General features: G+C 40.0%; 1 protein-coding gene across 4 annotated transcripts in view; it reads left to right on the top strand.

Moving 5' to 3' along the window:
• The window catches only part of ctnnd2a (catenin (cadherin-associated protein), delta 2a), a 271,445-nt gene that overhangs the window by 228,126 nt on the left and 28,621 nt on the right, over positions 1-14,698 (top strand). For all 4 annotated transcript variants that reach the window (XM_030398742.1, XM_030398744.1, XM_030398743.1 and 1 more), the window contains 3 exons: positions 33-215; positions 3,697-3,870; positions 7,498-7,648. In XM_030398742.1, the coding sequence (XP_030254602.1) occupies positions 33-215; positions 3,697-3,870; positions 7,498-7,648 (508 nt within the window). The remainder of the gene's footprint in view (positions 1-32; positions 216-3,696; positions 3,871-7,497; positions 7,649-14,698) is intronic.

Consider the following 14,698-nt stretch of genomic DNA (forward strand, 5'->3'; position numbering starts at 1 on the left):
CTCTCATCTCTCCCAACTCTCTTTATCTCCAGACGGTAGAGAACTGCGTTTGCATCCTGAGGAATCTGTCGTACCGTTTGGCTGCCGAGACATCCCACGGCCAGCAGGGGGGGTTGGAGGAGCTGGACGGCTTGCTTTGTGACGCCAACATCCGCGACGGAGAGAGCTCCGGCTGCTGGGGAAAGAAGAAGAAGAAAAAGAAGGGAGCCGATCAGGTAAGAGAAAAAAGAAGAATAGAAGATAGCCGAGATATAGTTGATAAGAAAATGTGGTGGTGGTGATGATGGTGGAGAAGAGCGTGGTACGAGGTCCATTGTGTTAAGATTAGCTCTTTGCAATATAGCATAGCATATGATTCACATCATTTTTATACTCAAAATTGAGTGCGACCTTTTACTTTCGTGTGTCCCATATTAATATTTTATACTTAATCAGGCAGTAATGGTAGAGGTGGACTGATTATGGACATCTGACCAGCCTCCAGCGCACTCAGTCTAGGTTTTGAGCATCGCTGTTAGAATTGTCCATGGGCCAAAGAAAAACTACACAAACACAACCCGTACTTGCATCCCTCAGCCCCATCCTGACTTCACTACCTCACTGATATTGGCCCAAACCAAACCTGAGACAATGAGCTTTGTTTTCTGCTTTATTCCATCCATTATTGGCCATTGCCTCTCCAGGCTAATGCAACTCTTCCCAATGGGACACACATTGAAAATTTAAACACACACAGACACCAAAGAGAAAAGAAAGAAAGAGTGAATTCCTTCCTCCCACCCAAAACCAAAGCTTTACACACTCAAAACAGTCAGTGCTCGCTGATTCAGAAGAACTTAACAGAAATATAGTGTATTAAGGAGTAGAAATGAAGACAGGCAGAGCTGGATGCAGACACTACCAAGTATACTTCGTATGAGACTGACAGAGTGGTAGGAGCCAAGAGACTGGGTCAGAGAGAGGAAGGCAGGGAGGAAATTATGTACTGTCGAAACCAGACAGGAGGCTGAAAGAGACACAGGCAGTTAGACTGAAACGTAGTCTCCTTAATCATTTATTAGAGGTTCAGACAGTCAATGCCAAGGAGCAGTACAGGAGGCTGAACAGGACCTAAACCCTCCTTATGGACACACACACAGGTTTCCTTTTGCTCTTGGGAATGTTGTACAGATTTCTGCTTGATTTAAGATATTCTGCTGTCTCCTGCAAATTCTCAGAGCACACAGTACAATTTTGGAAACAACACAATGGAAGTTTCAGTGAACAGCATTTTTAAAGTGTTTTTTAAAGCTGAAATCTGTAATATTTCACATAGTTACCTAACAGCAAAGATAACAGAGCATCTATACTTCACACTTGATGAATGGATAACCATGGTTGGCGTCCAGCTGTAACAGCTTGAATGTGAATGTGTTGGTTATTTCACTGGCATTGCAAAACATGACAATACAGCAATTTGATCAACTTCCCAATAGCAGGCAATGTAGAGGTTAAGCTACACTGAATATGGCATGTTTAATGTGCAGATATTCAATCATATTATATCTAAAAAAAACAGTATGTATCCAAAATTATATTTCGAAGGCTGCATATGGAGCTGTTTGTCATGCTGAAGCAAAATCATTGGTAAATGTTTGATGTTTATCATTGGAGAATTTAAGATAAACAAATTGACATTATACATTGATATTTAGTATGTAGGGTGTCTCAGCAACAGAAAGTATTCTGCTGTGGAAAAGTTCATGCCTGTTGTTGTAGTGCCTCTACACACTTCAAAATATAAGAAGCCTTTGATGTTATGATCAGAGGATCTATGTATAGATTAAAACATGTGCACATACACACAGACTCCAAAGCATCTCTCGCACACTCCCTTCGTTTACCTTGAGACAAGGGGAGGAGGGGAGGCAGTCAAGCGAAACGGAGAAGGTCGATAGGGAGAGGAAAAACTGAGAACTGGAGAGAGAAGGATGGAAATAGAACGGGAAAGTGGGGAGAGGGGGAGGCAAGCAAGAAAGAAATCAGTAGAGAAGTAAAGAAAAGGGGGACAAGATATTCGTAACAAACAGGGGAAAATAGAAATAAAGGTGAGATGACAATAGGTTCATGGCAGTGTGAAAAAGGTGTGAGCATGTCACTCGACAAAGACATTTAAAAAAAGAAAAAATCAAAGGACTCCCATGCAGTGCAGGATATGAGGAGGGTGGAGGTAAATGGGAAAGAAGGTGTGAAGCTTTAGGTTCATTCATCAAAGCAAATGTAGGAGTGAAACATTCTCTCATAGTCTCTCTTTTCAAACACATATCTTATCTCTTCATCTTTGCCCCTTTCTCACCTCTCTCCTCCATCACCGTTCTCTCTGACATAGCAAGTTGACAAGGAGCGATTTACACAGTGTGTCTTTCACTTTTTAATATGTCAGAGTGTCCTGGGGGAAGATGCAGTTTGCTTTTAGACATGCATGCAGTCATTTTGACTTGATATAATAGGTGTGAAACCAGTTCGATTTCCAAAAGAAAATGGAAGGAGCAGGAAAAGTGAATGAACACCGTTAACTCCTTTAATGATTCACAGCTTTGGTGCTTTAAGTGTAAATTAACACGCTTGTTTCGGCTAACCTCCAGTGGTTTAACTTCTCACCTTGCTGCAGTGATGTGCAGGTTTACTCAAGGACCTTTTAACCAGACAAGCCAGAAAAACACTGCCTCTCAGTTTGGTGTGTGTTTACTCAAACATTGCTTCATCAATACCAGTTAAGAGTCAACACCAGTATACAGAGGGAGAGACAAAGAAAGGGGCTATATCAAAATTGTATAAGGTACTACAACAGGAATCTAACAACAACAATTTGGATGTCAAGGAAAAATGGGAATTGGAAGCAAATATTATAATTACGGATGAACAATGGGAAGAAACATTCAAAGCAGGACATAGGGTAACTAATAGTCCAACATGGAGGGAGTTTGATTGGAAGATCAAAATGAGGTATTTTATCACTCCATGTATCACCTCAAGGTACAGTAATAATAATAGATGTGTTGGAGGGGTTGTGGGTTGGTGGGGGACTTTATGCATATATTTTGGGATTGCCCAAAGATTTTAGACTTTTGGAAGAATATCCGAAAGGAAATAAAACATGTTTTGGGTATTGACTTTGCTCTAGATTTAGCATTGTACATATTGGGTATAGTCCCGGATAATGTCATAGATGGGAACTTGACTTCATTACTGAGAATCTTGCTTTTAATAGCGAAGAAAACAATTACAACTTCTTGGTTGAAATCACAACCCCCCAGTATAATGGAATGGAGAGAAAGAGTAAAAAATGTGTTCATCATGGAGAAAATCACAGCGAGGTTACAGCTCAAATCAGACAGGTTTGATCAAAGATGGTTACCAGTAATACAGACAATGTCAGAACTTTAGTCACCTCTTTTTTTTCTCCTTCATCTTGTATTTTTACACTTACTGCGGTACAATTGACAGTAAAGGTATGTACTCATGGATATATGCTGCTCATGTTACCTCCTTTTAAGAAGGAGGAAGAAATATTTGAAGATAAGATGTGAGGGCATGATTATAGGTTAGAACTGAAACTGTAATGGCATCTCCTAAAGTGTGTTTGTAATGAGTAATGTAATGAGTCAACACCAGTCAACATATTAAGTTTGTCCCATACTGTCTCCTCTTTCACAGTGGGATGGCGTTGGCCCCTTTCCAGACACAGCAGAGCCCCCAAAAGGGGTTCAGATGCTGTGGCACCCCACAATCGTAAAGCCCTACCTCACCCTGCTGTCTGAATGCTCCAATCCAGACACCCTGGAGGGAGCAGCCGGTGCTCTGCAGAACCTTGCCGCAGGCAGCTGGAAGGTAGCGGTTAGAGTTAAAACTCTTGCCTTCTTATTCTTCACTTGAGCATCTTTGTCACTCATAATATATGGTTGCAGGAGCCCAAGATTATAATCATGTTAATATGTTTTGATCCACTTTCAGTCAGAGTACAGTAAATTACTGTTTTCCTGGTGATGTAGAATTGAAGCTTATGCTGCTCTTCCAGTTGTTGTACTTGTGTTTTAATAGAGCATGAGGTAAACACTGAACACTGTAAATGTGTGTTTATGCATTTCAGTCTTTACTAATATAAAAGGAAGGGATTCATTATGAGCCTGTTCTAACTCAGCTATGCACTGAATGCAGAGACACAGTGTACACAACTATTTCTGTGTAGGTAGAACAGTGTATTCGCATTATAAGTAGACAAGCAACTGTGAGTGTTTGTGTGCATGTACATAAACGTGTTTATGCAAATGTGTGATAGTGTGTAGGCTACTGAGTTCTTTTTAGAAACTGTCACAGCATGTAGCCAAGAAACACTCTGCTGCCAGACAGTTAAATGAAGCAATACTAGACAAGTCCTCTGCCTTGATAACATTAGTAGACCACCCATAGAATTAGTCCAGAAAAATGATGATTGCCTAATTAATTTTGTTTTTGGTAGAAGAAGACAATAGATACAAGGGATAACATGTATACGTGATAACACTTGGTTCCAATATGGTCCTTGATGTCAAACAACAGGACAGACAATAACACAACAATCCCCAATCCCTATCCTAGTATGTCCTTTTATTAGTCACAACCAGTGTTGGTCACGTTACTTTTAAATAGTAATTAGTTATAGTTACTAGTTACTTCTCCCAAAAAGTAACTGAGTTAGTAACGGAATTACTCCAATATAAAAGTAATTAGTTACCAGGAAAAGTAACTCTTGCGTTACTTTCTTTTCTTCCCCTTTTGAGCTCGGCATTGATTTTAATGTACTCTGCATCTATGTATTTAGAAAATGTCTTTCTGCATGGCGGACCGCTACCTGCTCTCCCTGGTATTTAGCCAATGAAGGAGTCTGGGTCAGCTGTTGATAACAGGAGCATGTTCTCAACAACATACCTGCCTATCATTGCATTCAGTTCAGTCTGTGTCACAAGTTTAAGTGAAGCTGGAGCAGAAACATCCAGCTTTAGCTGCTCGGACAGCTCCGTGTCCTTCTGTGTTAGCGGAGCTCACGTTAACCACACCTGCTATCATCATCAACAGTGTCAACAACGGAGTTTTTGGCCACTAGTGTTGTAGAAGCGCGTGCAGTTGAGAGATGCTTCATTAGATTAGAGTTGCTTAAAACGGACGTGGACAAAGGAGGTTAAAGTAGTGTCTGTACTTCCACTTTGAAAACGTAAACTTTCCCTCTGGACTCGCCATTTCTGCAGCTCACCTCTGCTAGTTTGCTCAGCTAGCATGCTCAGCATGGACCGTGACTTTCTGTGAAACAAGATTCTGGGACAGCACCGTCTAGGTTATACATGAGAGTCTTAATTTAGAGTTTTAAATAATTTGATAGTGATTCTCAGAGAAATGGAGGAAGGTAAATTTTCAGTATAACCTTGCAGAGTATTACATGTGTTTTCGTGGCATGCAAATGCCTATTAAAATGTCATTAAGTGGTTAATGTCAGTAACGATGCAAGGAGAGGTTAGGTTTTTTAATCTACATCTACGTCTGGTTCACTTCTGTCTTCAAAATTCGCAGACTGAATTGGTTCACAGTATGGAAAATAAACAACTTTGTTGTTGTAACACTTTTCTATTTGTTGCTACACCATTCTGCTGACTCTGAAATATTTGAACACTCAATTTTACAAGGATTCTATGTGTTCTATAGTAAATAATATTGTTTAGTAGGAACACAATAACTGTAATGATGTAAAGGCTCCAAGCTCAAACCCACCAGGGAGTCTACCCATGGTTCAACGGCAGCTGGCTGATGGAAGCTGCTAGATGGTAATAATGTATGAGTCATGAAGTCATATTGGAGAGTGTTAGTGAGGGCAGTGTTAGCCTTGATGGAGCTGCATAAAAGGCAGAAAACGTGAGGGAATAACCTTGGCATGACCTTAAAATCATAAATCTGCACTGGACGTTGTTGTTTGTAAACTGGGAATGTTGATGGAAATGCTTATGTGGTCCAAAAATGTCAAATGGATACATTGCCTTGAATTTTTGTAAAAATGAGAGCTCAGGAGGGATGGCAGACAGGGAAGCACAGTGTGGATGAGAGGGATGTCTCTGTGGTCCTGTAAATGTGTGTAGGAGGTATGTGTGTCTGATTTTGGTTCTGTGAGTATTTCCATTGGTATTGGAATAGACAGAGACACGGAAACACAGAAAGTGGTAAATAGAAGAGGAGGCTATAGAAAGACAAGGTAGGATGAGAAAATGATGGGGGGCAGGTGGGCTTCATGAAATCGCATTTTCTATTTTGGATCCTTACTACGTGTGTGCGTCTGTGTGTGTGTATGTGATCGTGTGCGTGCATCTGTGTCTGTGTGTATGCTTTGTTGTGTCTCCTCTAAGCAAGATCCCTACTGACTTTGAGAATAGTGCTGCTGACAGTTTCCAAAGGAGCTGTGTTGGCGTAGTGCTGGCACAGTCTACACTCAGCTGAGCTCTTGGATAAGACATGCTATCATTTCGCTCTAAGGGTGAATTAATTCCTGAAATGATGAACCAAAGTTTGCCCATTTTTGTCTCGAAGACAAACAATACTGCATTTTAACATTAACATAAAATAAATGACTGTTTTGACAGAAACTTCTAGCTTTACACTTCACTTGCTGATATCTATCCCTGGGTGCTGTTTAACACAACCCCAGTCTTCTTCAGTTGACACACAAGGCGGCACCACTTGAGCCGTTAAGGGTCGAGTGGTCCATTTAAACATACCTTGATAGTTATTGAGGGAGGATAGAGTGGTCTCCAAGCTCAAAACTCTTCTCTATGGTTCATATAATTCTCCTCTCTTACAGTATATCACTTGTGAGCCAGTGTAATGTCTCAGCTGCTCTCATATTGCCCCTGAATATAACATCTCCCACTCAACCTCGTCCATTGTGCTTCGTCTGTCTCCTTTTTTTACATACCGCAACCGCAACCACTTTATTTACAGTCCGTCTCTGGTTTGAAAAAGAGAGGAAGAAAATAGTCAGTATAGTGACAAGAAGGCAGCAATAGAATAAAAATGCATGGAATAAACAACCCATCTCACAATCCACAGGTATGTCCACAGTGTGAGGTGAAGCAAAAAAAGAATAGTGTTGCAAGCAAGTAAAAAGGATGGCTCTGATATTTTTGTCTTTTGTTTGCAAAAGTCTTAGTGGACACCTTGCATCTTCATTAATTAATTCAAGAAGTAGATTTATAACAATCATTCAGACTAAACAATACTGAGGAAAAGTAAAAAATAGGTTTTAAAATACGTATATGTACGTACGTATTCACAAAACTTCTACAATCTTGCTGTTTTGAAGAACATTGCCACGATAAATGCACCATGACATTGTTTGTTATTTGGAATTAAATGCACTAAATGTTTGTTTACTTGCAATCAATTACAGTTGCCAGTTTGCACTGTGTAACAGTCTTCTCCTTGCTTTCTCCCTGTCAGTGGTCAGTGTACATCCGGGCTGCTGTGCGTAAAGAGAAAGGCCTTCCCATCCTGGTGGAGTTACTGAGGATAGACAATGACAAGGTAGTTTGTGCCGTGGCCACCGCTCTCAGAAATATGGCCTTGGACATCAGGAACAAGGAACTCATTGGTGAGTACTGATAAAAACTTCTCCAAGAGATGATATGAGGTTGTGAAACCACCTGCTTGACGAAATCATTGCAAGGTTCGCTGGCATTTTTAATCCCTATCAAGTCACTCGAATTTGAACACCTGTGCTGATATGCTCAGTTGGAGTCTCTGTTGTTTGTGTGTGAAGCGCTACCTGAAGCCCATTTCCACTTCTAATTGCATTCTCTCGCAGCCTTTCTACTGTGGTCTGTTCCCATCACATTGTTCTCATTTAGAGCAAGTCAGGAGCATATGTTAAAGTGATATAACAGGGTATGGGTAAAAACGCCTGTAGCCTGTTGCACGAATTAAAACTAATTGACACTGTCTGCCTGTTGTCAAGTTTTCCTTTTAGTATTAAATTACCTTTTTTTTTTAAAGTATTTTTTTTGGCCTTTTTATGGCTTTATTGATAGTACAGCTGAAGATATGACAGGAAACAGGGAGAGAGAGAGGGGGAGTGACATGCAGCAAAGGGACCCAAGCTGGGCGTCGAACCTGGGTCCGCTGCAGAGCCTCAGCAAATGGGACACGCGCTCTACCAACTAAGCTAAACAGCGCCCCTAAATTACCTTTTGACCCATTAAATTATGTCATTGATTGAGACCGTTAATTAGTGATTACAAGTGTATATCACTAGCTGGAATTCATGTGATTTAATTATATATAATTTAACTGTATTGCTCTGCAGCTACCATACATAACTACACCCTGTTATTGTGGAGACTACTGCAATTTAGTTTTCTTTTTCTATTTTAAGTGTTGTGTAAAGTAATTTTACATATAATTAAACTAACAAAGGCCAATGTGTGTTGTGAAAAAATTAGGCTAATGAGAAAAGACAGTGCAGGGATGAGTAAAGGGAATAAACTGGTAATTAATGTGTATTTAAAAGAGAAAGGCTGTAGAAAGAAGGAGAGTGAGAGAGAAATACTGCAGCAGAAGAGATGGTCTAATCAAAGGCTTGCATTGGTCTTTGAACAGCACACTGTGGTAATGAGTGTGCCTCACTCAGGCTAACCACATCTACAGACTCGAGATCGCTAGTTAACCTGACACATTAAGACACTTTCATGTTGTGTGTGTGGGATGTGTCCTCTTTGCATAAACACACACCATGCCTGCACGGATATAACTGCACTTTATGCATATGTGTGTACAGTATGTGCCTGTGTGACATCACCCCTCACCATCTCTGGTATCTCTGATTATCTTGGCTTCCTGGTGGGCTCAGAGGTTCCTATAGCAACCCTGCTACTCTCGGGCTTCTGGACCCTCCCTGGGTTTTTGCTGGAGCTTCTTAAGAGTGACCAGGATTGCCGCCGGCAAAGCTTATCACGTCTATCCTGTGATGGGCTGGCTGATGCACTGAGCTGATTACAGCATAATTGAGGCCTTTGCACAAAGACACTTATTATTCTGATTTCAATGTAAGTTGTTTAAGTTTGTTTTGTTTCTTTAGTGCACCTGCTGATGTGTTGTAGGAATTCATACATGGACATTTATTTGTTTTATCCCTTCAAAAATTGACAAGGACCATTGCATGCCATCCCTTTTCATCTTTTTAACAGCTCTCCCCTTTCAGTTGAGATGATAATAACAGCAATACTAGACAGTTATTGTCAAATCAGCAAAACCCTCATACGCTATAACAGCATTGTGCCTTTGATAAAGTAGATTTTAATTTTGTCACCTTCAAATTGTGGGTCCAACCTCTACCCTTCAAAAAAATGTCCAACAAACTATAGACAACATATAACATGCTGAGATATTAGATAAAGAAATATGGAAGTATAAATCAATTAAATGCACTTCATCCATATCAACTCAAACTTTACTTTATTAACTGTTTCCCTTGAATTTTAGAATATTATGATAATTTCATTGAATATTGTAATATTCCAAGGTCACAATTAAGTCTGTCTGAGTCATTTGCGCTTACATTGGAAAAAGAAATGTTTCATTTGAATAAAATTAAAGTGAAAAGCATTTCACACACGAGCACAACTTAATAGTTTCCTCCATTTGACCTTTAACAATGAGAACTGTGTGTTTTGCTCTGGAAATCATTCAGCTGTTCACTAATTGATTAGAATATTAGAGGTAATTGGTCATTTTTTACTTTTGGTCTTTTATAACCATTAGCTTCCGAAGCAGAGAAATATAAAAAGAAGACATGTGTTCAGAGAGGTGGACACTGCAATGAATTTGAGAGAGAGAGAAAGTCAAAACAGGCTGATTAAATAATATAATTGCTTGCAAATTCACAGAAAAAATCAATTCAGATTTGTTTGGCATTTTCATTTGAATGTACGCTTGACTCACTTAGTAGCCCGGTAACATGGTTTAAGTCATGCATGTTATTAGCTCTCCGAGTGTTATTTCTGAGACTTAAGATACAGACAATAAGACAGAGACAGGGCAATGGAGGCAAATTAAGATATGTAATGGAAAGAGAGAAAATCAGGGGCATCACAGGTCATCACTCTCCTGTCGGAATAATGACTAACACCATCAGGGCTAAAAATAGATACACCTGGGCAAGAAAACAGTGATCAGAGATGGCTGTGGGGTTAACAGTCATGAAAGCTAACTTTATTAGCGACACAGAGAGTTCTTGGTTAACTTTGGTTCTCTCCTCCCTAGGCAGATTGATTGAAAATGCTTTAAATGTGCAATGTGTAAGATATGGCCAGACCTCTTGGTATTGTGTTACTGAGTTATAGAGTGAAGTACAGTAAGCTTGCTTATCATCTAACTCAGGCCCGTCCTGTCTCATAATACCATGTTGTACCTCAAGAGGTGATACACCAATAGTTGTTAGCTGGCAGATGTATGGCAGTTTGCTCCATTTCACTAGCTCTCTTAGTGTATTAAGTCCAGTAGATAAACAAAATAAACTCACAAATGTCAAATGGGAAATTTTCATGACACCTATTTCATCTATTTTTTATTAAGCCCCCATCTGCCGTGTCAGAGCCGCTTTATATAATCTCACATATGGTATTTTCCTAAGCTGTCCCGGTCCGGCTATGTTCACAAGGAGGCTGCTGAGCCCAGTTCTCTTGTTGCAAGTCAGCTAATAGGTCTAGTAGCTGCATGGCTCAATTAGCTAACTAGCCAACAGCAGCTAGCTACAGCTACAGATACCTACTCTACTGAATATAGTGAGATAAAGTTAATGTTGACTATGCTGATATGCTGCTGTGGCAGTGCCACTTAACTTTCAGAGGTACCTTCAACAGGTGGCCATATGTTGCACTGGCCAGTCCTGTATTATGTTGAAATGAGCAGCATGACCCAGCATGGGCATCCTATTGCACTGTTTGATTAAGAATGAAAAATAGATTGCTAAATCTTTACTATTACTGTTATTTTTTTAAACTACAACATTTTTAAGGTATTATTTAAACTGACATTGTTGCTGTTTTACTGCCTGGCAAACAAAAATAGTGAGCTAAGAGGCAGTTGGAAACTGCCCAAGCTGCAGAGCGGGCTGTTGATTCATATTGGGATTTTCTTTACAAGAAGCCCTTTCAGGAATTAATTTGCTCAATATGAAAATTGCTTGTTACACCTGATAAGACGATGATGGCTGGCTGGATCTGTTAGCTAGCTAACAGGCGTTATTTAAATAGTCACATAAAATTCATTAGTATCAGTGGAATAAATGATCAGTTCCAAATCAGCTCACAAATCAACTTCTGTTCCAAACTGTTGAGACTGCCAAATGGCAAATGAGACAGAAAGAGACAGTCAGCGTTAATGACACACAGCGACAGAGAAAGACAGAAAGTCTCAGAGATGCAGAGAGAAAATGGAGAGAGGAGGAGAAAAGTGAGAGGGATCACTCAGAGTTGAATCTTTGCTTTTGGCAAGGTGTGAGTTGATGCGTGTCGACAGAAAAGAGGTAGAGGCCAGGCAGTCCTAAGAGACAAGCTCCATTTGGCCCATGTTCGCAAGCTTTATTCACCACAGTGGCTCTAACCTCTGAGTCAAACACCTTTTCCTTTACACCATGCACATCTACAAAACAACAGGTTAACCAAAAGCGACAAAGGGATTACAAAGACTAGTTTGTGGGGCTTTGTTAGATCAAAGCTACACCTGATTTGAACATAATTTTCCTAATCTGATCTAGAATAAGTCGAGTCTTTCTGAAAAGCAAAAAAAACAAACCATCTCTTACAACTCATGCGATAGTGTGTCATAAGCTGTTAGTGCCGGTAAGTTTGGCAGCATCACTGTGGGGGAATGGTAGTTTGCATGAGCGCTCAGCAGAGTGAGCGGAGATGAGAATCATCTTTCGCACACAATAACCTCAGAGTGTCAAATCCTCTGGAAAGCACTGTGTGATTGAATGGCGGCAAGACAAGCAAGAGAGCTACAAGGCTGAGGATGGAGGAAAAGAGCAGAGACGGGCCAAGTCAGGCTATAGGGAGGCTGAATAGGGTTGGAAGATAAAACAGAGGAGAAAGAAAAGTAGAGATAGCAGCGGCAGCTAAGGAGCTAACCGCATATGTATGCTTATATTCCAATCCCTCTGTAATGTGATTTAGTCGCATATTGATGTCGCTGAGAATCATTCTTCTCATCTGTCAATGTTTTTGTCTCTCTCCTGATTTCACCTCCTTCATAGTTTTTGATTTGCATAATGCACTGTACGCCTGTGTAGCAATAAATGAATCCCATTCACTGCTACGCCGTCTGTCAGCGCAATTCTTCCCCATTTACTTACAGATGGTAATTTGACACACATGAATTGGGAACAGCCCTGGAATGCCAAAAAGACGCAGTGTTTTTTTTCTTTTTTTCCAAATACAGCAACCATTTACTAAAGGTTCCCATAAACATATGCTGTGTAGATCAAAAGCAAAGTTGGTGTTAACTGAAATTAAATTAATGCAAAAACTGTAAATTAAACATTTATTTTGTGACTGGCCTTGACAAGTAAATCTAATTGTGTTTCTGGAATCTGCACAAAGATTTTAATTTAGATTCCAAACATCAAGTTCTAATAGGACATCTCATTTTGGGGATTGCATTCAATTTGTGATGTATAATAATGCAAATTTGGATGTTGAACTCTTTGGGTTACACTTTCCATAATGCATAAGGGCTCACTGATTCAAGTTGTTGAAATGGCACAGAGACTTCATTCTATATTGCATTTGATTATACATCTATCTACAAATCACTGATTTGGAATTCAAAGAATTGACGCTTTTAAGCATTATTTGATAGTCGTATTTATGATGTATACATACATTGAGAAGAATCAAAGAAAATATTTTAGTTTGGCGCAACGACAGATGTTCAAAGACATCAAGAAAATCTGAGCGGTCAGCTTTTTGATACAAGATTTGCTGGCTTACTTCCTGCATTTAGACCACAGTAATTGACCTACAACATCAAACAAAGCTCCTCGTGGTTTACTTGAAAGTGGCGCAAGACCACCTTTTTCGTGTGAACCGTGGGGCGCCTGATTTGGTGCAACACCCAGGTTTGATCACGATGTTCTTGTGTGTAATTGGTGCAGGAACTCTGTTTCTGTTTGATTTACATCAAATGAAAATACCTTTGAAATACTGATAACATACTGATGCTTACTGGTTGCAGAAGACACTCCATACTTAACTCTTTTTTAAGTCAATTCGCAATCTCTTTCTGAAATAGTAATGACTTTTAGAATGTTAAAACCTCAGTGAACCATATCAGCAAAGGCAACACTGTATCAGTGCATAAAATAGGTAACAATGATTTATTGTAGTAGTTGAAAATGAGCCTTTTCTTGTCTCTTTCACCCTTTCACATCTTCTTCTCCCGTTTCTGTCTTCTTCTCTTGTCTCACCACACCTCTTATGGGCTTAACCCACCCTTCCTACTCTCGACCCCTCATTTCTGCTTTACCATATTATACCATAACATGAATATTATTCCCCTTTTGCTCCACCTCATTCTGCTTCTTTCTTTCTCTTCTTTTCTCCTTCTCCTCCTTCCAACTATTTATCCCCACACACACCTCCCTCTCCATCTCCTTTCCTCCCGTTTCAGACATTAGCTCATAACGCCTCAGCTTCTCTCTCTCGCAGTCTCTCGCTCTTTGTGTCTCGCGTTGATGACATCAGTGCTGGGGAGTGTTACTGTGGAAACCACATTACTGCGCTGCAGGGATGTCACTAATTGCATGATTGAAAATGTGTGGGTCTGTAGAAGAGTGTGTGTGAGTTAGAGGTCAGGCGCTGTTATAGTTAACGCAGATGCAAAAGGGGTAGAAAAAAAAAACATTTTCCTTTTGATGTAAACATTTTATTCACACACACACACACACACACACAGAAACTCATACACACATTGTATTACAGTGAAAGTCTTCACTGAGCAGGGGGCAAAAAATGACTTGACTTTTTGGATTCCTGGCTACACCAAATTATTTTAGATCACCAAAGAAAGTCCATTGTGTTCTGTTCACCCGTGCTGGCCTTTACATATATTTCATTATCCATTTTGTCAACATAAACATAAGATACTTTAGAGAGCTAGCGGGCCAAAACAAGGAGAAACCCTTCCCACTGACTCGACACACATTTCATCATCCCTGTTGCAGCTGTACTTGATGAAATATCAGTGTCGCCTTTGGGATGAATCTCTTGTGTGTGAGGGTCTGGCATGTCCTTTATCAGCGCACTTTGTTCTCTCTGGCATTCTCCGTCCTCTACTCCTCTGTACCAGACTGGGATCACAGCAGACAGAGAAATAGAAACAAAGAACAATAAAGAGATATCAAGGGAGAGAAAGAAAGGGCTGTCATGCTATGATGAGATTTCTGTCTTACAGCCGTCCCTCCAGGGTCTGACTCATGTTCAGGTCATCTTGGGTGGTGCACAAATTTAATTTTGCTTCTGTTTTTGCCTCTTAAAGGTGAGAAGTGACATATTCAAAGCATCATTTTATTCAAGAAAATGTCTGCACTTGTAAAAACTTAGCTGATGATCACTTAGAAGCTGCACACTTTAACAACTTTAACTAT

The sequence above is a fragment of the Sparus aurata genome, chromosome 19 (assembly GCF_900880675.1).
Source record: "Sparus aurata chromosome 19, fSpaAur1.1, whole genome shotgun sequence".
Lineage (NCBI taxonomy): Eukaryota > Metazoa > Chordata > Actinopteri > Spariformes > Sparidae > Sparus > Sparus aurata.